Source organism: Neomonachus schauinslandi, chromosome 9 (assembly GCF_002201575.2).
Source record: "Neomonachus schauinslandi chromosome 9, ASM220157v2, whole genome shotgun sequence".
Lineage (NCBI taxonomy): Eukaryota > Metazoa > Chordata > Mammalia > Carnivora > Phocidae > Neomonachus > Neomonachus schauinslandi.
In genome coordinates, this window is record NC_058411.1 from 50,549,120 (window position 1) to 50,569,059 (window position 19,940).

At 33.5% G+C, this 19,940-nt stretch overlaps 1 protein-coding gene across 1 annotated transcript in view; it reads left to right on the top strand.

The window, feature by feature from the left end:
• Positions 1–19,940, top strand: part of MDGA2 (MAM domain containing glycosylphosphatidylinositol anchor 2) — an 802,844-nt gene that overhangs the window by 708,597 nt on the left and 74,307 nt on the right. Inside the window, exon 10 of the mRNA XM_021701373.2 lies at positions 6,080–6,228. Coding sequence (XP_021557048.2) covers positions 6,080–6,228 — 149 coding nt within the window. The remainder of the gene's footprint in view (positions 1–6,079; positions 6,229–19,940) is intronic.

Here is a 19,940-nt window from a genome sequence, read left to right on the forward strand (position 1 = left end):
CACAATGTGACTTGACTATGTTTGTTAGCTTCTACTAAAAATGCATACAGGTGCAGAGCTGTGATTCTTTTGATTTTTAAAAGTCTTTTTTTGTTGTTTAAATCAGTGCTTCATCAGTGTTTTAAGGTTCCCATGGATCTCTGTGGCTACTCTTCTTGTGATAAATACACATTTGAAAAGTTTTAAATTGTTTTATTATTTTTGATACTTTGCTAGTATGTTTTTATGAAATTCCTTGATTATTAACATTTTGATTATTAATTTAGTTCTCTTTCAATTTGTTGATTTCCCTGAGTTCACTTTGGGAAGTGAAAATCTGTAGATAACACTATAAAATATTTTCTCCTATTTAAGTGAGTACTGGTTAAAATAATTGGAGAATAATTGAACTATATGGTAAATAGCAAACATTTTATCATAGCAGGACACATCATAAGTTAGCACTGACCTATTCTTCCTTATTCAAGCACATGAGTGTGTTAGCAGTTATGTAACAGCTGATGAGACCATCCCTGTTCTTCAAAAGTGCAGAGTTTGGTAGGAAAGATGGGCACTGCATGCTACAGTTATATCAGGTCCTGTGGGAGTTCTAAAATATTATCTATAATATATTCATTTTTCTTCACCAAAGGCCATGCTTTATTTCTTCTCTTCTTTATCCCTCCATAAGCCATCCTTGTCTGTCTGAACAGTTTCTTCTTTAAGATCTATAAAGATGTCACATACGTCTCCTGTGAAGCCTACCTTTGATCCCAGTAGAGAGTATTAATTATTCTTTCAAAGAAGGTACTATAGTATTTATCATTCTCTATTGTATTTCTTCAATGGCCTTGGGCATACTTATTTATAAATTCTATTTTATGTTTCTGTCAGCTATAGGCTAATCCAGCTATTCATTGTCTTTCTTAGTCACTCATAGTTGAACATTTATTTGTGTGTTAGTCATGTTGTATTCTGAATTCAGACTCTTTGATGTTTAATCAAGAGAAATTCTCTGTAGTCTAAATTGAGAGCATGTCTTTCAAAAATAACTTGATATTGGATTTACTCAAGTGCTCCAGTGGTGTTATTGGCCAAGGATGATTTTTGTTAATGTAAATATTTTTGTCATCTTCTTATGCTGGTAAGGGGAAATTTTTTTTTTTTTCTAGTAGACTCTATGTCTGAGATAGCTATTTTTACTGATGTTGATCATATGTGGTGGCCTCATTTCCACCTTCTCATCTTGCACTGGCCCATTAACCTCATCTCCTATGGACCTAAAATTGTACTCCTAAGGGTACAATGACCAACAACACTCCTTTCTTCCCTATACTCTTATTCAGTGTTGGGTTTTCAGTTCTGTGCTTTTTGACCCTCAAGGAATAATTCCTTCTTGCTTGCAATCTTAGAGAAGCATCTAAGAAAAATTTGTTACACTTTAACATTCTTAGACTAGGAAAGTGACATGTCATAGCTTCTTACTATAGCTTGAACTTTCAGCTTATGCATAAAATCATATTTTAAAATCTCAATTTAATCACTTTTCAAAAGTTATTTGCAAAATAGAGTAAATATATTTTTATATAAATTCTATTTAAAATTTTGAACAATTAAATAATTTTTCTGTGTATATTTTTAAAATATTTTAGAATCCAAGATCCATATACATAATGTGTCTAAAAATTATCTGCTAGTTTAGATAATGAATGTAGTTCTAGGTCATTTAGTCTAAAAAGATTTAAACTGGGACAATGTTGCATAAAAATGAAACTAGAATATAAAAGAGAAAAAATTTTCTTGGCATGCTTGCTGGAAGGAGAAAAAAGTGCCCAGAGGATAAAAAAGAAAAAAATATATTATGAATTCTTTCTGTGTTCAACCAGCAGATGTCATGTTTGGTTGCCAAAGCCTAAGATTATTATAAGGGTGTTTCCTTAGTATTATGGTGTGCTTCTTACACAATGGTTGTATAAATATTAAATATGATTGGTTCTGAAATCACAGAAACATCTGTGTATGTGTGGGGTTTTTTGGGGTTTTCTAACTTTTAAAAATTATTTCTTAAATAAAATTAGAAAGCACTTTTCTTTGGTAGTTAATCCAAGAGAGATTTAGTACAAAATATGTTCTGAGATATAAGCAATAATATCTATATTTAGCTGTAACTGGTCAAGATTATTTTTTTTTAAGATTTTATTTATTTATTTATTTGAGAGAGAGCACGCTCAAGCAAGCAGGGAGAGGAGCATAGGGAGAGGGAGAAGCAGACTTCATGCTGAGAGTGGAACCCAATGCCAGGCTTCATCTCATGACCCTAAAATCATGACCTGAGCCAAAATCAAGAGTTAGACACTTAACTGACTGAGCCACCTAGGGCCTCAAAATTATTTTATCAGTAATTATTTATTACTAATCAGTATTATTTACACACCATCTAAAACCTTTTTACCTTTAACTCTAAGGTGTTGCAATTCAATTAAAATAAAAAAATGAACAAAAAATAATATAAATTCTTCAACTAAAATAAAAATGAGTCAAAGTTAAAATTTGTAATTGGGCCTGTTTTATTTGATTATTTATTAATATCAACTCTTGTATATCATCACCTTTTCTATTTTGTTCCTAAATTTCTTTATCTATCATGTGAGATTTGGAACAGATCTCTAAATTATTTTCTATACTGATATTCCATAAAAGATCATTACATATTATGTTACTCACAGTAATACAGATATATCAATTCAGATAAAATATTTTAAGAATATACTGGAAAGCCTTCATAATAGTCTGCAATTAAATGTAAAGATGATGGAATTTAACACTGAAATTTGATCTATTTGGAATACTTAAATAAGGGTTAGATGACCTTGAAAAGAATCTTGATAAGCAAATTCATATTATTCACAGAGTCATGAGGATTTTTTAACTTCAAGGTTAAACTGCTTCAATAACCTTAGAAGTATTTATTTAGATAAACAATCACTTCTAGAATTACGGAAATTTGCGTTTATGACAGGCAGCCAGTTACTCTCCTGGCAGTCAACAAAAAAAATAGGATTAGACTACAGGTAACAGAAACATAAAATGGAATTTACAAATTAGTATGCTTAGTACAATTAAAGTAGTACAATAAACAGTAGGCATATGTTTCATAGCACCCTATAGATTTGAGACTCAGCAGTGCTTTAATGGCCACCTCGTGGAAAGTCACCCATCTCAGCCCTGCTAAGCAATACCTGGTAGGTATTGCCAAAAAGCCTCTAGTGAGGAGAAAATCACAGTCTCCTGACGTAGGTCATTGAATGAATAGTCAGAAAGGACTGGTAGAACATTTCAACACCAAAATGTTTCCTTTTAATATCCACCCACTGGTAGTCCTCTTTTTCATAGATCGTTTAAAATTTGTCTGATTTTCTTTCTGTGATAGAATTTCAAGTCTTAGAAAACTGCATCTGCCTATTTTTGAGAGACTTTTTTGTTCTTTTGCATGCTAAACAAGACGCAGGTTGTGACTCTGCTCTCTCTACTCATTCCATTTGAATGCATCACTCATTTTATGAACAAAGTGATGCTTAGAACTAAATTGAATACCTCTGTATATCCCCCTTGGTTAAAAAACAAAAGCACTATTCCCTTAATTCAATGTAGACACTAGTCTCTACTGAAAACACATCCCAGGTTTACGTTACTCACTTAAGCTGCTCATTACTTCATTTATGGGTTTTGGATGCTTTTTTTTTTTTAAGATTTTATTTATTTATTTTGACAGAGAGATAGCGTGTGAGTGCATGCACGCATACAAGTGGGGAGAGGGGCAAAGGCAGAGGGAGAGAGAGAATCCCAAGCAGACTCCCAGCTGAAGGTGGAGTCGATGCAGGACTCAATCTCAGGACCTGACATCATGACCTGAGCTGAAATCGAGTCAGAGGCTTAACCAACTGAGTCACCTAGGTGCCCCTGGATGCTTATTTTTAATCAAAACCCCCAGCTCTTTATCTAGGCTACTACTAAGTGCACCTTCTCAATAACATTTGGTCTCAAATACAAGTTGTCAGTAACATTTTGGGTATTGATTTCTTTATTCAGAATATTATTTTCCTCTTACCTAGATTTTGCTCTTAAGTGTTATGAACATGAATTTGTGCTATCACTTAGTAATAGGAAAAATACCATAAAAAGATAAAAGAAGCAATAAAGTGAATGTGATGGCTCTTTTCTAGAGATCTTCTTCTATGCAGGAGATCTCCTTTTAATCCATTTTCAATTTAACTGAATGAATATCCGTAGACCATTTATTTTAATGCATACAATGTTGATGTGGGAGAATTTTTCAAATGTTACTGAAATTCAGATATTAAATTCCATGTATTTAATTTCACTAATAAACCTTATCAAAAATCAAATTCAAATTCAGTTCATCTGATATTATTTTTTTCCTGGTGAACTTCTCTGGGATAATAGAGACTATCACTTCTATCCTTAGTGGGCAAAATCCATGCTTTAACTATCTGTTAGAAGTTTTTATGAGCCAGCTCTTCTGCAATCATTAGATAATAGATGACTAATGAAGAAATAGGAAAAGCCAGGTAAGAGATGTTCCTGCAAACAGAAACCCATGAGGAAAAACCCAGGAGGACATTTAATATTTAACCTAATTTTATAAAAGAAAAAACAGAAAAGATGTTGAATGAGGGATGATAAATGTACAACTAGTAACTCATCATTCAGTAAGAATTGCAAAGCTATTTGAAAAATCTAAGAAATGTTAGCAATTTCTATGAGGACAGAGGCTGTACTTCATTCATTATATCCCCACTGCCTAGCATACTACGTGGCATTTAATAGGCTCTCCTTAGATATTGTTGATTTAATAAATAAATACATTATAGGTAAAAAAAAAATGGAAGGTGTAAAAATACCTATATTTCAGAATATCAAGAAGGTGGATCTATAATTCCAAATGGTCTATGCACTTTTCAATTTGGTAACTGAAAAAAAAAAACACCAGATGGTTTGTATATGTTGTATACACTATATGCTCTTCACATATCCTTGAAATCTAAACAAACACTTCTTTGTTATTGGCCCAAGTTCTCATGTCATCGTTAAGTTTTTGTTTGGGTAATTTCAAATGTATTGGCCAAATACAATATAAACACAAATTTTCATTTTCATTGATTTTGGTTTTTTGACAGAAATTGATCATTCACTTGCTGATACACCACTTTTGACTTCTAGGATGCCACAATTTTTATTTTCCTCCCATTCACTGGTTTGTTTCATCTCAGGCTTTGTTGGGGTTGTTATCTGCTTTCATCTCTCTTAACCCTGGATTGCCCCAGTGGTTAAGCTTTAGCATTTTTTTTTTAAGATTTTATTTATTGGGGTGCCTGGATGGCTCAGTTGGTTAAGCAACTGCCTTCGGCTCGGGTCATGATCCTGGAATCCCAGGATCGAGTCCTGCGTTGGGCTCCCCACTGGGCAGGGAGCCCACCTCAGGGCTTGATCCCAGGACCCTGAGATCATGACCTGAGCCGAAGGCAGACGCTTAACTGACTGAGCCACCCAGGTGCCACAGGCCTTACTCTTCTCTATCTACTCACAGTGCCTTGGTGATCTCTTCAGTCTCCTGGCTTTAAACTTAAAATCTATGTATATGCTTATGGTTAACAAGATTATAGCTTTAATTCTGGCCTCTCTGGAATTCTAGACTAGTATATCCCAGTTGATGTCTCCGTTTAGATCATTCAGACTGTTAAAAAATAACTTTCTGAAGTTCTCCCTGAAAATTTGACCCTCCCCTAGTTTTTCATCTCAGTTGATGGAAAGTCCATTCTTTCAGTTCCTTAGACCAAAAACACTTGTAGTCGAGCTTGATTCTTCTCTTCCTCTCACACTGTTCATCTAATCAACCAGGAAATCTTACATCTATTCTCAAAATTCTCCAGAAAATTGATTAAATTTTAATAATGACTTTTCAAATAGAAGAGTTACTCATGGGACACATGGTAGAATGTGGTAAAAGGGCCAAAAAAGAATAAGCATGTTTGACTGTCATATGTCATCATTCAAATTTAAGCACTCTTTCTATTTTTAGGAAAAGCCTATGCTCCAGAATTCTATTACGATACCTACAATCCTGTGTGGCAGAACAGACATCGTGTTTATTCTTACAGTCTACAGTGGACACAAATGAATCCTGATGCAGTAGATCGGATTGTTGCATACCGATTGGGTATTAGGCAGGTGAGAAATTTAATTGGTGCCTTTTTTTTTATTTTTGTGGTTCCTGTGAAGACCTTGTTATTATGATATGTTGCTATAAATTTTTAATCATTTTGCATAAATTCCAAATTATATTTTCCCATGTGAAAGATAATTGTGCTCTACATAGAATTGTTCCAAACTATTCACAAATGTTTGGAATTAACTTTTGCGTTTTCTACTGGGACAGGAGACCTTTTAAAGTGCCATCCTTTGAGTCTTCTGAAATCCTTCACCAGAAGATGTGCCATAGAAATTACATTGTATTCTTGTTATGAAAGAAACTTATTTAGGATGTGCTCACACTTACCTGTGCTACATAATTCTTTGTCTTGTTTCCTAAGGAGCTAGAAGTCTTACTTATTTTTAATCGAAGGGTTTCAAAGTATAGAGAGAGGATGTTTTAAGAGTGAATTTAATGTATCTGAAGAATAGAAATATTTTAGTAAATGAGCAGAAACAATCAACAATGTTTTCCTAAGGTAGCTGAAGATTATGGGTTTTGTGAAAATAGATCTTTTCAAATGAACCATCGTTAAGCCCTGCTATCCTTTGTTGGTGCAAATGATATTTTTGAAATTTAAATGTAGGTCTTTACATTGTTTCCTAATACATAGTATATTATCTGGGGTGACTGTTTCTACATAACAAAACATTTTCGAAGAGTTATTTGATTCCCTCAAAACTTTGTATTATCCACAGATTTGTAAAGTGTTGTTTTCCACTTCCTTAGTGAAATCACAGAATAGCATTTTGAGTTTCCACAGTAAAAAGGACAAAATTTGCTTGGAGAAAGATTGATCAACCATCAGTAATCCACTCTGTTGTATTATCATAAAACTAGTCTTTTTCTACCATGTTCAAGAAGTTATAATAAAAGGCTGTGTAAGATACATCATTCAAATTAAGATACATTGTTGGTCCGATATTCTTGTCCTTGCCTAATAAGCAAAAAAACAAAACAAAACAAAAAACAAAACAAAACTCCTTTCTAGTGAATACATCCTGGTATTTGATGATCACTACTTTCTTATCTAAGTATCCACAGGTTGCTGATATAGCAGACAGCAGTGGATCATTGAGAAACTTTCTTTTTATCCCTCTTTTACTTCAGTTCCTAAGGAAATCTGAGTAAATCCTAAATCCATATAAAAATTGTTTGTTCTATTTGTTCTAATTTGATGATCATTTTCCCTGATAGAGAAAATATAAACAAGAAAGATTAGCAGTTCTTTCTCCCTCAGCTGGTGGACTTATCTTTTTTTTTTTTTTAACTGAACACAGCTAACATTTTTATAAAGATTTTTTTTTTAATTTATTTATTTGACAGAGAGAGACACAGCGAGAGAGGGAACACAAGCAGGGGGAGTGAGAGAGAGAGAAGCAGGCTTCCCGCAGAGCAGGGAGCCCGATGCGGGACTCGATCCCAGGACCCTGGGATCATGACCTGAGCCGAAGGCAGTCGCTTAACCAACTGAGCCACCCAGGCGCCCAACATTTTTAGATCTTTCATATTTGGAGCTTCTTAGAGCATTCTTGACTTTAGACACATCAACTCATTTTCTAAGTCCTTACCACTTGATTTAGTCATTCACATTCATCTTGTATTATCTATATTTTGAAATACCTAAGAACTGAATACCAAATTGTTATTTATAAAATTAAATTATTTTCATTAGGTGTCTTTTCCTTTTTTCTGGTTATAGCTTTATTTGCAATGATAGAGTCAGGATTTCATCTTTGGTTTCTCACTTTCTTCCTCTGGTATATTTTTTTAGAGTATCTGGGTAATGGCCCATTGCTCCCTGTAAACTGAAGAGCTGCCTGTTTTTTGGTCTGCAGAATTTTCCCACCTCTGCTCATCGTTCCCTTTTTTTGCTCTCACGTTCCTCAAAACTTTCATTCCCAATGTCTCCACCTTCTCTCTAAGGCAAATTTAGCAGAAAAGTAGTTACCAGTAGAGTCTTCCCCCCCAAATACATTTTTAGTAGAATTAGACTTCCTCCTAAGAGGGATCCAGCTAATTGAAGCCCTTCCTTGTCATCCACATCTTGTACTCATTACTAATACTTTCTGTATTATGTTTCGCTGTGATCACTACCCTATTTTCCAATGGCAGTTTCTTCTTTCTAGATTTTTCCTCTCCTACATTAGCATCTCCTATAAATTCCTATCTTTATGTTTCTAGATCATAAAACTAGTATATAACTCCCTGATATGCAATGACATACATTTCCCAGTCGCTGTGTTGTTCCTTGTGAACAAATTAGATAATTTCCCCACTACTTTGCTACTTTAGAATAAATTATATATGTGTGCCTATGTGTGTATAATTTTCCCTATGTTTTTCTAAAAGTATGAATTCCAGACATACTTGGCTTCCAATTCTCGCCAGTCTAGCCTCATAATTTTTTTAGCTAGATACCCTTGAGCTGGTTTCTGAACATACCCAAGCCTAGGTTCCTACCCTGTAAATTGAAGATAATGATACCTCTTGGCCAATTGCATATGGGGTGGAATATATTCCACACTTGCCCTGCAGGCCAGCTTCCCCCATTCAGGGCACTCCTTACATGAACATCTGTGGCAATTCTTACACTCATTCACCGGAGTTGTGTGAGGACTTAAAAAAAAAAAAAAAGTGCATTTTGAGACCTTAACACATCTACTGTTCTTTAGTTTTATTCGGTATAGCCATATATCCTAGGCCTAAGTATTATTCCAAGTCATGATTTTCACAGAATAATTTCCGGACATTTTTGTCCCTGTATTTTATTTTCATTTCAAACCTGTTGTCCTCCGTAATATCCATTTTACAGATTCACATTTTTCTGTTCCACCTTGAGTCTTAGTTTAAAGCCTTCTTGATCAGATCAATAAGGTTTGCTGCTAATACCATTCTTTCCAAGTTTGTGAGATTCATGCCATCCACTAGAGGAAAACATACTTCTGGTTGTTATAAGCCATGGTCAGGAAAACAATTCCTGTCTCTCACACAATTTTTGAAGCTAACTCATTCCTTGCCAAGCATTCCTTCTGGGTTTCTTTATTCTTAGGATTTTCTTTTATATTTAGAAATAAGTGTTATTTTTTCCTAGGGTGCTTTTTTATAATGTTCTATTTTAATTGGTAATTTTACTCAGATACTGTGTCTTGCCGTGGGAGGGAAAATTTGCTATATACTTTGGGGAGATCTCAATAAAGAATAATGGCCTCGTGCAGTTCTGCCAATGTAAATAGGAAGGCGGCGTTTGTAGAACAGAAAGAGTGTGTATATCCACTTGTCTTTGCACCACTACCATGTTCTTTACACTTAAACCTTACACGAAAAATCTTTACGTGCAAAATAGCCTCAAAGACAACATTTCTTTTGAAAAATCTCCTTATACACCAAAGCTTAGGATGATAGGGCAAAAGCATCCTAGATACAATGAAAGTGATAGAGTTCTTTTAAGAGTATTCCCCCTGCTTAATAATAGGAAACAAAAGTGTTAGTGTAAAATAAAGTTATTTCTTCTATACTATCTTAGAAAATTTAGATTTCTTCTTTCTCAGGCATGTACGTTTAGATACCAAATTTTTAAAGATACAATCAGATACCAGCATTTAAAAAAATCACTCTTGAATTCTGATCTGATGATCACTGTAATGAAGATTTTATATTACATACAAATAGCTTTTTTCCTCTCCCAAGCTATCTCAGAATCTTGAATCAAGAGCTTTTGAATATAATCACTGTAACTCGGATGATATTTAAATAAACAGTGTTAGGAATGTACCCTCAGCAATAAGTTTAAAAAATGGATGTTCTTCGGGTGCCTGGGTGGCTCAGATGGTTAAGCGTCTGCCTTCGGCTCAGGTCATGATCCCAGCGTCCTGGGATCGAGTCCCACATCGGGCTCCCTGCTCCTTGGGAGCCTGCTTCTCTCTCTCTCTCTCTCTCTCTGTCTCTCATGAATAAATAAATAAAATCTTTAAAAAAATGGATGTTCTTCCCTAATAATTAATATTTATGCCTTTGATTATGAGACCAACTTTTCTTCAAGGGATTATTAATAATTTATGTCACCTATTTTTAAAGACTTATTACTTTAGCCTATATTTTTATCTTGAGCCTATATATCTAAATAATTTCTTCTATCCACAAAATATGTAGATTATCTAGTGCAGGGCACCTCCCCCTTTTATACTGAACATGGATTTAATTAGGCAGTACATTTCTGTATTAGATGAAGTCTGAAAAACGAATTTGATTTTTTAAAATTAATGGCAAATTCAGTTCTAGAAAGTCCTATTTCGTTTTTAAGCCAGAAACTGTTAGAAACCTTGTTATCTATTCTTAAACTAAGGTGATAAAATCACTGCTGTGTTATTAAACCCCCCGCTGGATGGAGTTGGTGGACCGAACCCAGCATTTCTCCAGCTTTCTGTTAAAGTTGGTTGATTACTTCAATTCAGCTATTTGGTCTATATTTAAATATGATGAGGAAAGTTCTCTTCATATTTGAGTATTGGCTTATATACTGTTCTTAGAAGTTGTTGCAGTATATTTAAAAAAAAAGGACCGGCATTCTGGAGGCACTGTTTTAAAAGACTTAAAAAGAGAACAAATATATCATGTGAAATCAAAAATATTAATGTGTGGGAAAAAAGCTTTCTCAAAATCTTAATGTCCTTAATTTATAATTTTTAGGCTCAACTAAGCAATTGTTTAATCTCCTTAGACAGCTACTAGCCTCCAATTATTTGCTTCATTGTTGCTTAACAGGAAAGAAAAAAGGTTATTTGAATGTGTGTTTTCCTTGGTATCTAAGGAATTAAGAAACAAGCAAAACTGTTTCTGACTCATCTGAATATACCATAAACAACATAAACATTATTTGGCTACATTTGAAACATACACAACTATAGTTTCTAATAATAAAGAATTTGAGTTTTATATAGTTTCTTTTTTATACTCTGCCATAGAGATGCACAATGAATGTGGCTTTTTGACTGCCCCCTTTAGAAAGTAGGAAGTTCTATTGAATAAAATAAAATTGCCACTGTTCCTGTCCTTTTGAGTTATGCCATATTAAAATGCTTAGAATTATCATATTCATTTGATCACACAGTCAGTCAATAAAACTTTAAGTAAATTAATCCTACAGTGATTACCAGGAGTTCAAGAAGGAAGCATTGCCCTTAGAGTCTTGTTAAAGCAAGTGCTGTCATAAGAATATGTACAAAATGGGCGCCTGGGTGGCTCAGATGGTTAAGCGTCTGCCTTCGGCTCAGGTCATGATCTCAGGGTCCTGGGATCGAGTCCCGCATCGGGCTCCTTGCTCCTTTGGAGCCTGCTTCTCCCTCTGCCTCTCTCTCTCTCTCTCTCTCTGTCTCTCATGAATAAATAAATAAAAATTAAAAAAAAAAAGAATATGTACAAAATGCCACAAAAACAAGTATAGGAGTGGTTAGTACTGCAGGGTAGTGGGGTTAAGAGACGTGATCACCAGGGTAGAGACTGGTTTGTTAGTTTTTATAGGTTTATACTCAATTTTTTTCATAAATAGTAATCATTAATAATGACTAATCAGAAATCACTAATTGCAAATATACTTTTTGTTATCAATTTTGGTTTGGTCTTTGTACATGTGACTATAGTGACTAAGCCATAGTTTATTTTTCCTTCCATTTAAAACATTTTTGTTATTTTATTAAGTAATTTGTTATTTTTTTTAGTAAAGGTTTCATGTTATAGTAGATGATAATAATTAAAAATTTAGAAATGTATTACATACACAAATGACCATATGTGTGACATTGTGGTTATTAATATTGTTAAGTACTAATTTAATGTGTTTATAGAAGCAGAAAATTTTAAGGAACAGGCAGTATGATTGGTTAATCCTGGGGGATGACTTTTTATGCTTTAGCAACTTGTATAAAGAAAGTACTGGCAGTCTGCAGATGCTGAAGTAAGTGAGATTAGAGTAATGTACATGATTGACTGAAGCCAGTTGGATAGATTTCTTTGAGAGAGATGTTTGGAGGAACCATTTGACATAGGGCATTTAATGCCAGCCCAGGGAAGTCTGTGGAGAATTGATGGATAATCTGGATTCATTGTATAGTCTTAAATCATGAATAAAATGACATCTTTTGTAGATTAATCTGATCATATCATATATAGCATAATTAAATGATATTACAGTAGAGGCAGAGAAAAAATTAGGCACTTTTGAAGGAAGGTTGAGTAAGATTTAGATTAGAGTCATGAAGGGGGAAAGAAAGAAAAATTGAATTAAGAAAATGTTGAAATGGGCAGAACTTGAATATTGATTTAATTTTTGAGAAATGATTTTTGAAAGTACAGTGACCTTTGTTCTCTACCATTTACTTCAATCTCTTTAGTGAATGTTCTGGAAATCATCAAATATAGAGATGAAGAAGAGAACAGGCAAGAGAGAGAAAGGTAGAGAAGCCATTTTGTTAATGGTCTCTTTTGCTGTGGAAAAGAAATAAGCCATAAGCCAGTTCATAAAAAGTGGTTATCTCCATCTTCCAAATCAAGGACACCGCACATATACTCTTCATTCATTCCCATAAATACTAACTTCACAATGTATTTACTAGGAGGAATAAATACAATAAATTTGAGAGACCCTGATGAGCCATGGGCCTTTGATGTTGAAAGGCTTTGTGAAATAGGAGTACTCTTTCTTGGAGAATTCCAACTACTTTCTGAAGACTTTTCTGAGTCTGTGGCCCTTTGTACAGATTTCATTTTGTGTAGTAATACTGCTCAGGAAAATTAATATTTTCCTTTTTCTTGACCCTGAATGTAGTGGAAAATGAGCAACCTCAAAGAGACTTTTGGAGTGAAAGAGTGTTAAATTATTGACAAAAGTAAGATATTGAATCAAAGTTTGCAAGAATGCTTAGATTTTTAAATTGGACTTGTTAAATTTGAATGATAGTGAACATAAACCAAATAAAGGGAGCCTGGTTAGGAATTTGAGTGAATACATCCCTTCGAATATGTAAGCTCACAGGTCAGAAGCATTAGACACAAGAACTGAAGGTAGCAAAAATGTCGAGACATAAATTTACTGCATGAACACAGCAAGGATAGAAGTTCCAGTGAAAAAGAAATAACTATGAGGTAGAAAAATCTGCTGTGTCATGGAAACTAAGGGAAGAATATGTGAATGTGTGTGTGGTGGGAGGGGTGATATTTGTACTTTCAAACACATTTTAAAAGTTTAAAAAGGCCGAAAGTTAAAAAATACTGACAAACCAGTGTTGCTTTTTTAAGGTAATTAAGTTAAGAGGGTGATGAAAAAAAATGTAGATAGGTTTAATATTATTCCAAGGTCAACTGATTACAAGTCAAATTAAATTGCCCAGAGCCTATCCAGGCTGTCCATTTGAATCAGTAATTTTATTGAGAAGAGAAGACCGATTGATATATTTCTTTGGATAAAAGAACACTTCTTAAGTGTCTAAATTGTATCTCTTACAGTCTGTAAATACATGGTTATTATGGATTCCAAGAATTTGCTCCAAATCAAAGAAACTATCCAATAGACATATATATGTATAATATATATATAATATAGTATGTGGTATTATATATATTAAATTCAGAGTCTTAAATGACTAGGATTATAAAGTTCAGTGGAAAGCATGCATTCATTTAACTACTTTTTTTTTAAGATTGATTTATTTATTTTAGAGCGAGAACACGGGGAGGGAAAGGCAGAGGGAGAGAGAGAATTTCAAGCAGTAGAGCCTGATATAGGGCTCTATTTCATGACCCTGAGATCATGACCCGAGCTGAAATCAAGAGTCAGATGCTTAACTGACTGAGCCACTGAGGCACCCCTTTCACCTACTTTTAAGGGAAAAAAAATACCAAAACTTGAAATGGAGAATGGAGTTTGGATTAAGAGTCTTTTTTTAATTAAGCATTTTATTTTAATTATAGTGTAGTTAATATACAGTGTTATGTTAGTTTCTTGTGTACAATGTAGTGATTCAACACTTCTATACAACACCCAGTGCTCATCACAAGTGCACTCCTTAATCCCCATTCACCAATTTTACCCCTCTGGTAACCATTAGTTTATTCTCTATAATTAAGAGTCTGTTTCTTATTTCTCTCTCTCTCTCTCTCTTTTCTTCCTTTGCTCATTTGTTTTGTTTCTTAAATTCCACATGAGTGAAATCATGTGGGTATTTGTCTTTCTCTGACTGACTTACTTCACTTAGCATTATACTGTCTAGCTCCATCCATGTCATTGCAAAGGCAAGATTTCATTCTTTGTTATGGCTGAGTAATATTCCATTGTGCATATCTATATCTATATCTATCTATATATACATATACCACCTCTTCTTTATCCATTCATCTATCGATAGACACTTGGGCTTCATTTTCTTTTTTTCATGCTTCAACACTATGCAAGGTGTTTGTTTGAATTCAGATTTATATATGGATTTATACTCTATATTTGTACTTTCTGTACTATGTTAATAAACTGAACACACTGTTTTCTTTGTGTTATAGCAGTTGTTTTCAAATTTGAGTATGCATCAGAATCACCTAGAGTGCTTGGGAAAACAGTTGCTGGGCCTTACCTCCACAGTTTCTGATTTAGTGGATCTGGGGTATGGCCCACGTGTTTGTATTTTTAACAACTTCCTGTGTGATCTTGATAAAGCTGTTTCAGGGCTGTACTTTGAGAACCACTGTTTTATATTGTCATTCTATATTGAAGAGACTAAGATCAGATTCCATTTTCATCTTTTGACATTTTCTTATTAACATTCCTATATGATCTCAATATAAAAAGAATGGATAAATGTTCTTTCAAGCACAGTGCTTGGCATATGCTGTTCAACACCATTTGCAGAATGAATGAATTTGAAATTTACATTTTATAATGGGTACAGTGAGTTCCAACCAGAGATGTATCCTCTTCTTATGCTTGGATTGATGCATTTCTAAGACCAGTGATTATTAAAATATTGTTCTCAGTCCACAGTTGATCTTGTAGTTTTACCTGGTATACAGAGAACTCAGATGCAAATGTTTATTTCTTCTGGGCAAGATATACACACGTTCCTTAGGCTTATATTTGTATATATTTCCAAGGATTTTTTACAAGAAACCTATCCAATGAGGTATTAAAAGTTACTTAATTATGGTATATGTAAACTAAAATTTACATTTGGTAGTTTTCTAGTGACTAACTCAGTGCTTCAGCAAGGATTGTGACCACTTTGAAACACTATTACAATTCCTAAGTGATCATTCCCTCAAATTTCAAGAATGAATGATTGTCAGAGTTGTCTTGAATTGATAACCATTTTCTATTACTTCTTTTCATTTCTAATTATAAATTACCATCATTTTCAGCTTATTTTAGTTTTAGGTTGTCTGAAAATGTGGAGTCATACATATTTTTATACTATTTTCATAACAAAAACCTGATTACTTTTCAACAGTTAAAATATTTTAACTAAAGTGGCTGGAACAATATTTACCTTTGAATAATAAATGCTGAACATGACAGATTTCAAAAAAATTACATAATATCTACTGCTTTACCATTGCTTGATAATAGATTGCCTGGTTTTCCAAGTTTCTGTCCTCGGTTTCAAAAAGTTCAAACAAGAAATGCAAAATATCATAAAGTGTTTAGGTTGATTTAGGGGACTCCAAATTCTGGAAACCATTTTTGAAGAGATAGAGAATGATGTTGAGTAAGAATCTGTAGACAATAGTTTGAGTAGCACGGTCATTTCCTATTCTCACCAGCTGTTCTTAAAGTATGTATACCATACAGCCTGATACTATTGTAGGTGCCCTATATATACTGCCATATTTAATTCTTTAATCGACCACAATGAGGTAGATATAACTGTTATTCTATGTTAAGGATGAAGAAAGGATGGGGTTAAGTAACTCACCCAAGATCTCAGAGTTAAATCAAAGGCGAAACTGGGATTTGAACCCAAGCTGTCTGGCTTGGAGCCTGACAAGTGTAATTCAGCTGAATATTACCTGAGCCTTGTGTCTTTTTCTTTCTTTTTCTTCTGTTTCTTCTTTCCTCTCCCTTCTCCTTCTTCTTCATTTTTTAATGGTAGACTTTCACCTTGTTTTCTAACTTCTCTTGTAATAATTTCTTATTGAAATTTAATACCTCTTTTTTATTAACTTTAGTTGTTATTCATATTTTAATTTAAATTATATACTTCTGTATTTATATTTCTATGTCTACATAATTGAATATTATATTTTTATTCCTTTAATCTTTTCCATATTTGAGGATACATCTGCTTTTCCACTTACAGTGTCTATATTTTATACAAACCTTTCTGACTTTGGAAATCTCTTCCTCGATTTGTTATTTTATAATTTATTCAATTATGGCATGATATGAATACCTCCTTTTGCTTTTTTAATGGTAAATGAGGAAGAAATAAAACAATTGTTTGGTTTCAGAATAAATAAAATACAAATTAGAAAAATATGCCAATGTAATACTAAATACCAAAAATTCCTGTGAAATTAGTATCACTCGTTTAGGTGCAGAAATAATCTTACAAATGTTAAGCTATATACCCATGTTCTGCAGAGAGAGAGGTCCTTGGGGAACTGGAATATTAGCCTTGTTTGTCTAATTCTGAAAACTCTTTTCTTAACTTCTGTACTTCTCTGCTCTGAAACTCTGTGTGCATCTATGAATCATTAGAATGGAAAGCGATGGGATTTGGTTGGAAAGGAGATTGGATAGGCAGCCCAAAGCTCTATCATGAAAAGCTATCAATGTCTGCTCACCTCTTACTGCTCCTTCTACACACAAATACAATATTTATAAATTTATAAATTAAAATACCATACAAGAATAGCATGTTCGCTGTGCCTTAAATAATGAGACTAGACAAAATAGGGTTAGGCTTTATTGTAAATGAATGCTTAAATCTACACTCTATCTCATGTCAATTTATAAAGAGGACACTCATAAGGAAGAAGCATTCTTTCATGTAATCAACAAAGTGTGTACTTAAACTGAGATTACACATGAAGGACTCTGCCAAGCATTTGAGTTGCCAAAGGGGTGAGGATAGGTAGGTGGGAGGATAATTCTTGTCCTCAGGTGATAGATAACCAAGCAGTCAATTATGATACAGTTTTATAGGTATGATAATAGGTGTGGATATGAAGTATTGTGGGAAAACACTGGAGGGGAATCTAAGATAACTTTCAGAGGTGAGGAATGCTGGCAGAAATAACAGTAAACTTACATGGGAAGGGTGAATAAAAGTTACCCAGATCAAGGGATATGGAGGGAATTAACACATGCCTGGATAAAAGCCAGCATAGTAAATTTAGAGAACTGAAAATAAAGCAATATATCTGGACCATAATGCAAAAGAGAAGGAAAAGATCAAGCCGGACATATGAGGGACCAAGGACACGAAGGGCCATATGAACTGGTCCAAAGAATTTAGATTTACCTTGAGAGAAGTGGGGAGACACCAAAAGAGCCAAAATAGAGGAGTCAAATGATCACTACTGTGGTACAAAATTCAGAAGGGACAGCAGAGAATAAAAGCTGTTGTTTTATTTCAAATGATATATAACTACCCACATCAGTGCTGCTGCTTTGGTGATTGGAGAGAAATAGATGTGGCAACATCAGGAGGATTTGATGATTAAATGTAGGTTGGGGGAAAGAAGGAAGCAAAAAGGCAGAGATGAAGAAAATGTTCACTACTTATGTGCTTGTTGTCTTTTGAAAATCTTATGTCAAAACATGAATATTTGTTTCTCATTTCAATATGTTAAGAAAATATTCTTAAATGAACTGCTATTGAGATGAATGTTGAGCATATATTTAATGTAATGTTTTCAAGGAAATGTAAAATGGTAAAATTTAAAAACAAAATCTGAAGGAAATTTCATGTTATAATATAAAATAACTTTAATGTATCCCTGCAACTCTTTTTTTTTAATGTTCTAAAATTTATTCTCAGAGACTCCTGTCTTAGCAAAATGACACAATAAAAAATTCATGGGAAGTTTTCTTATATTTAATAAGCAGCTCCTCTGCTTTGGGAAGCTAATTTTGAACATACGTATGCTTATGCTCATGGTATAAGGTGTTGCAATAATAGGTCTTCAAAAAAGAAAAAAATTTGAATAGTCACACTTAAAACATATATTTTCTTTTACTTTATACTGTCTCCTCTATAATTTTGTATTATCCTTTCTTTAGAAAGTATCTTAGTGCCCCACAGATATTGGTGTACTAGGTTAAGTGCTCCCATATATTAACACAAAATGATTTTTATAGTATCAATCATTTTTTGAAGGGAGCATGTTGAAGCATGTACCAGCTCCTAAATCTTACTCTTGAAAGAGACATATATCACTTCTGCTCATTTTTCCTTGACCAAAGAAAACCCTATGACTTGATCTGAAGTCAACAGGGCAAATAAGTGCTATCCTATGTACTTGCAAAGATAAAAGAAAATATTTGTGAAAAGCATGAATTACTACCCAGATTTGCCTTTCTAGTCAGCAGTATTTGATTGAATATATTAATAATACCATTTGATTTTCTGATGAAACTATAACCTCAGAGAGATCTACTTAAGTTTACTTCTAAAATATTAAAAGAATGAGTACAGATTTTATTATTTGAAGTTGTACCATTTAGTTCAAAATAATGAAAGTGTAAAGAATTCAAAGGGGCTCAATAAATGTGTTTTGAGTGACTGAGTCAATAAATAAATGTTGAAATAAATGCCCCTGTGTACATATGATCTGTGTAAAAGAACATTAAAATCTGAAACATGCTCATCAGGGCCTTAATATTCTTTGATTATTCTTTTGTAATTAGAGGTTACATACTGTTATATATACATGGAATAAGAAGAGAACGAGACAGAAAATATCCATGAACTCATGAAGCTCATATTCTCATAGAGAGCAGACAAAAAATATATATAAATGAATAGATAGAATAATTTCAGAAAGTGATTAATGCTATGCAACAAAGCAGAGATAGAAGAAAAACTGGTATCATTAAAATTCATTCTGTATTCATAGAATCTGATGAAAATCTGAGAAGGGAGCAAAAGTCTTATCTTTACTTTTCCCACATGACATCATTTTGAGACAATTTTCAAATCATGTTCATAGGAAGGGGACTTATAGTTCAATCTGGAGGAAAGAAGGAATCTAAATTTGAATAATCAAGTACACTAGCTAAAATGAAACAATAATAATTTCTGCATTCATTTGTTATTTAAGTTTTTCTTAAAAACTAAATGAGGTAAGGTAAATGACCCAAAAACTCAGTGGCTACATTCATAACTCTTAATTATATTCAGGGATATGAAATAAGTCTGAGTTGGAATATAGTTTAAATCTATATATTTTGAGGACATATAGTGACTGGTCAGTCTGTAAAAGCCCGTTGACAATTAGCAAGATAAGTCACTTGCATAAGAACAAATTGCCAACTAAGAGGAATATATGAGGTTCTAAGAGGCATTATCGTAAGGACAAGAAATCCTGCTTCCAAAGGCACTGATGCTCCTAATGTTTCAATTGTAACTGCATTTGCTTACTTATTTAAATATGTATTTTATGGGACACCTGGGTGGCTCAGTCAGTTAAGCATCAGACTCTTGAT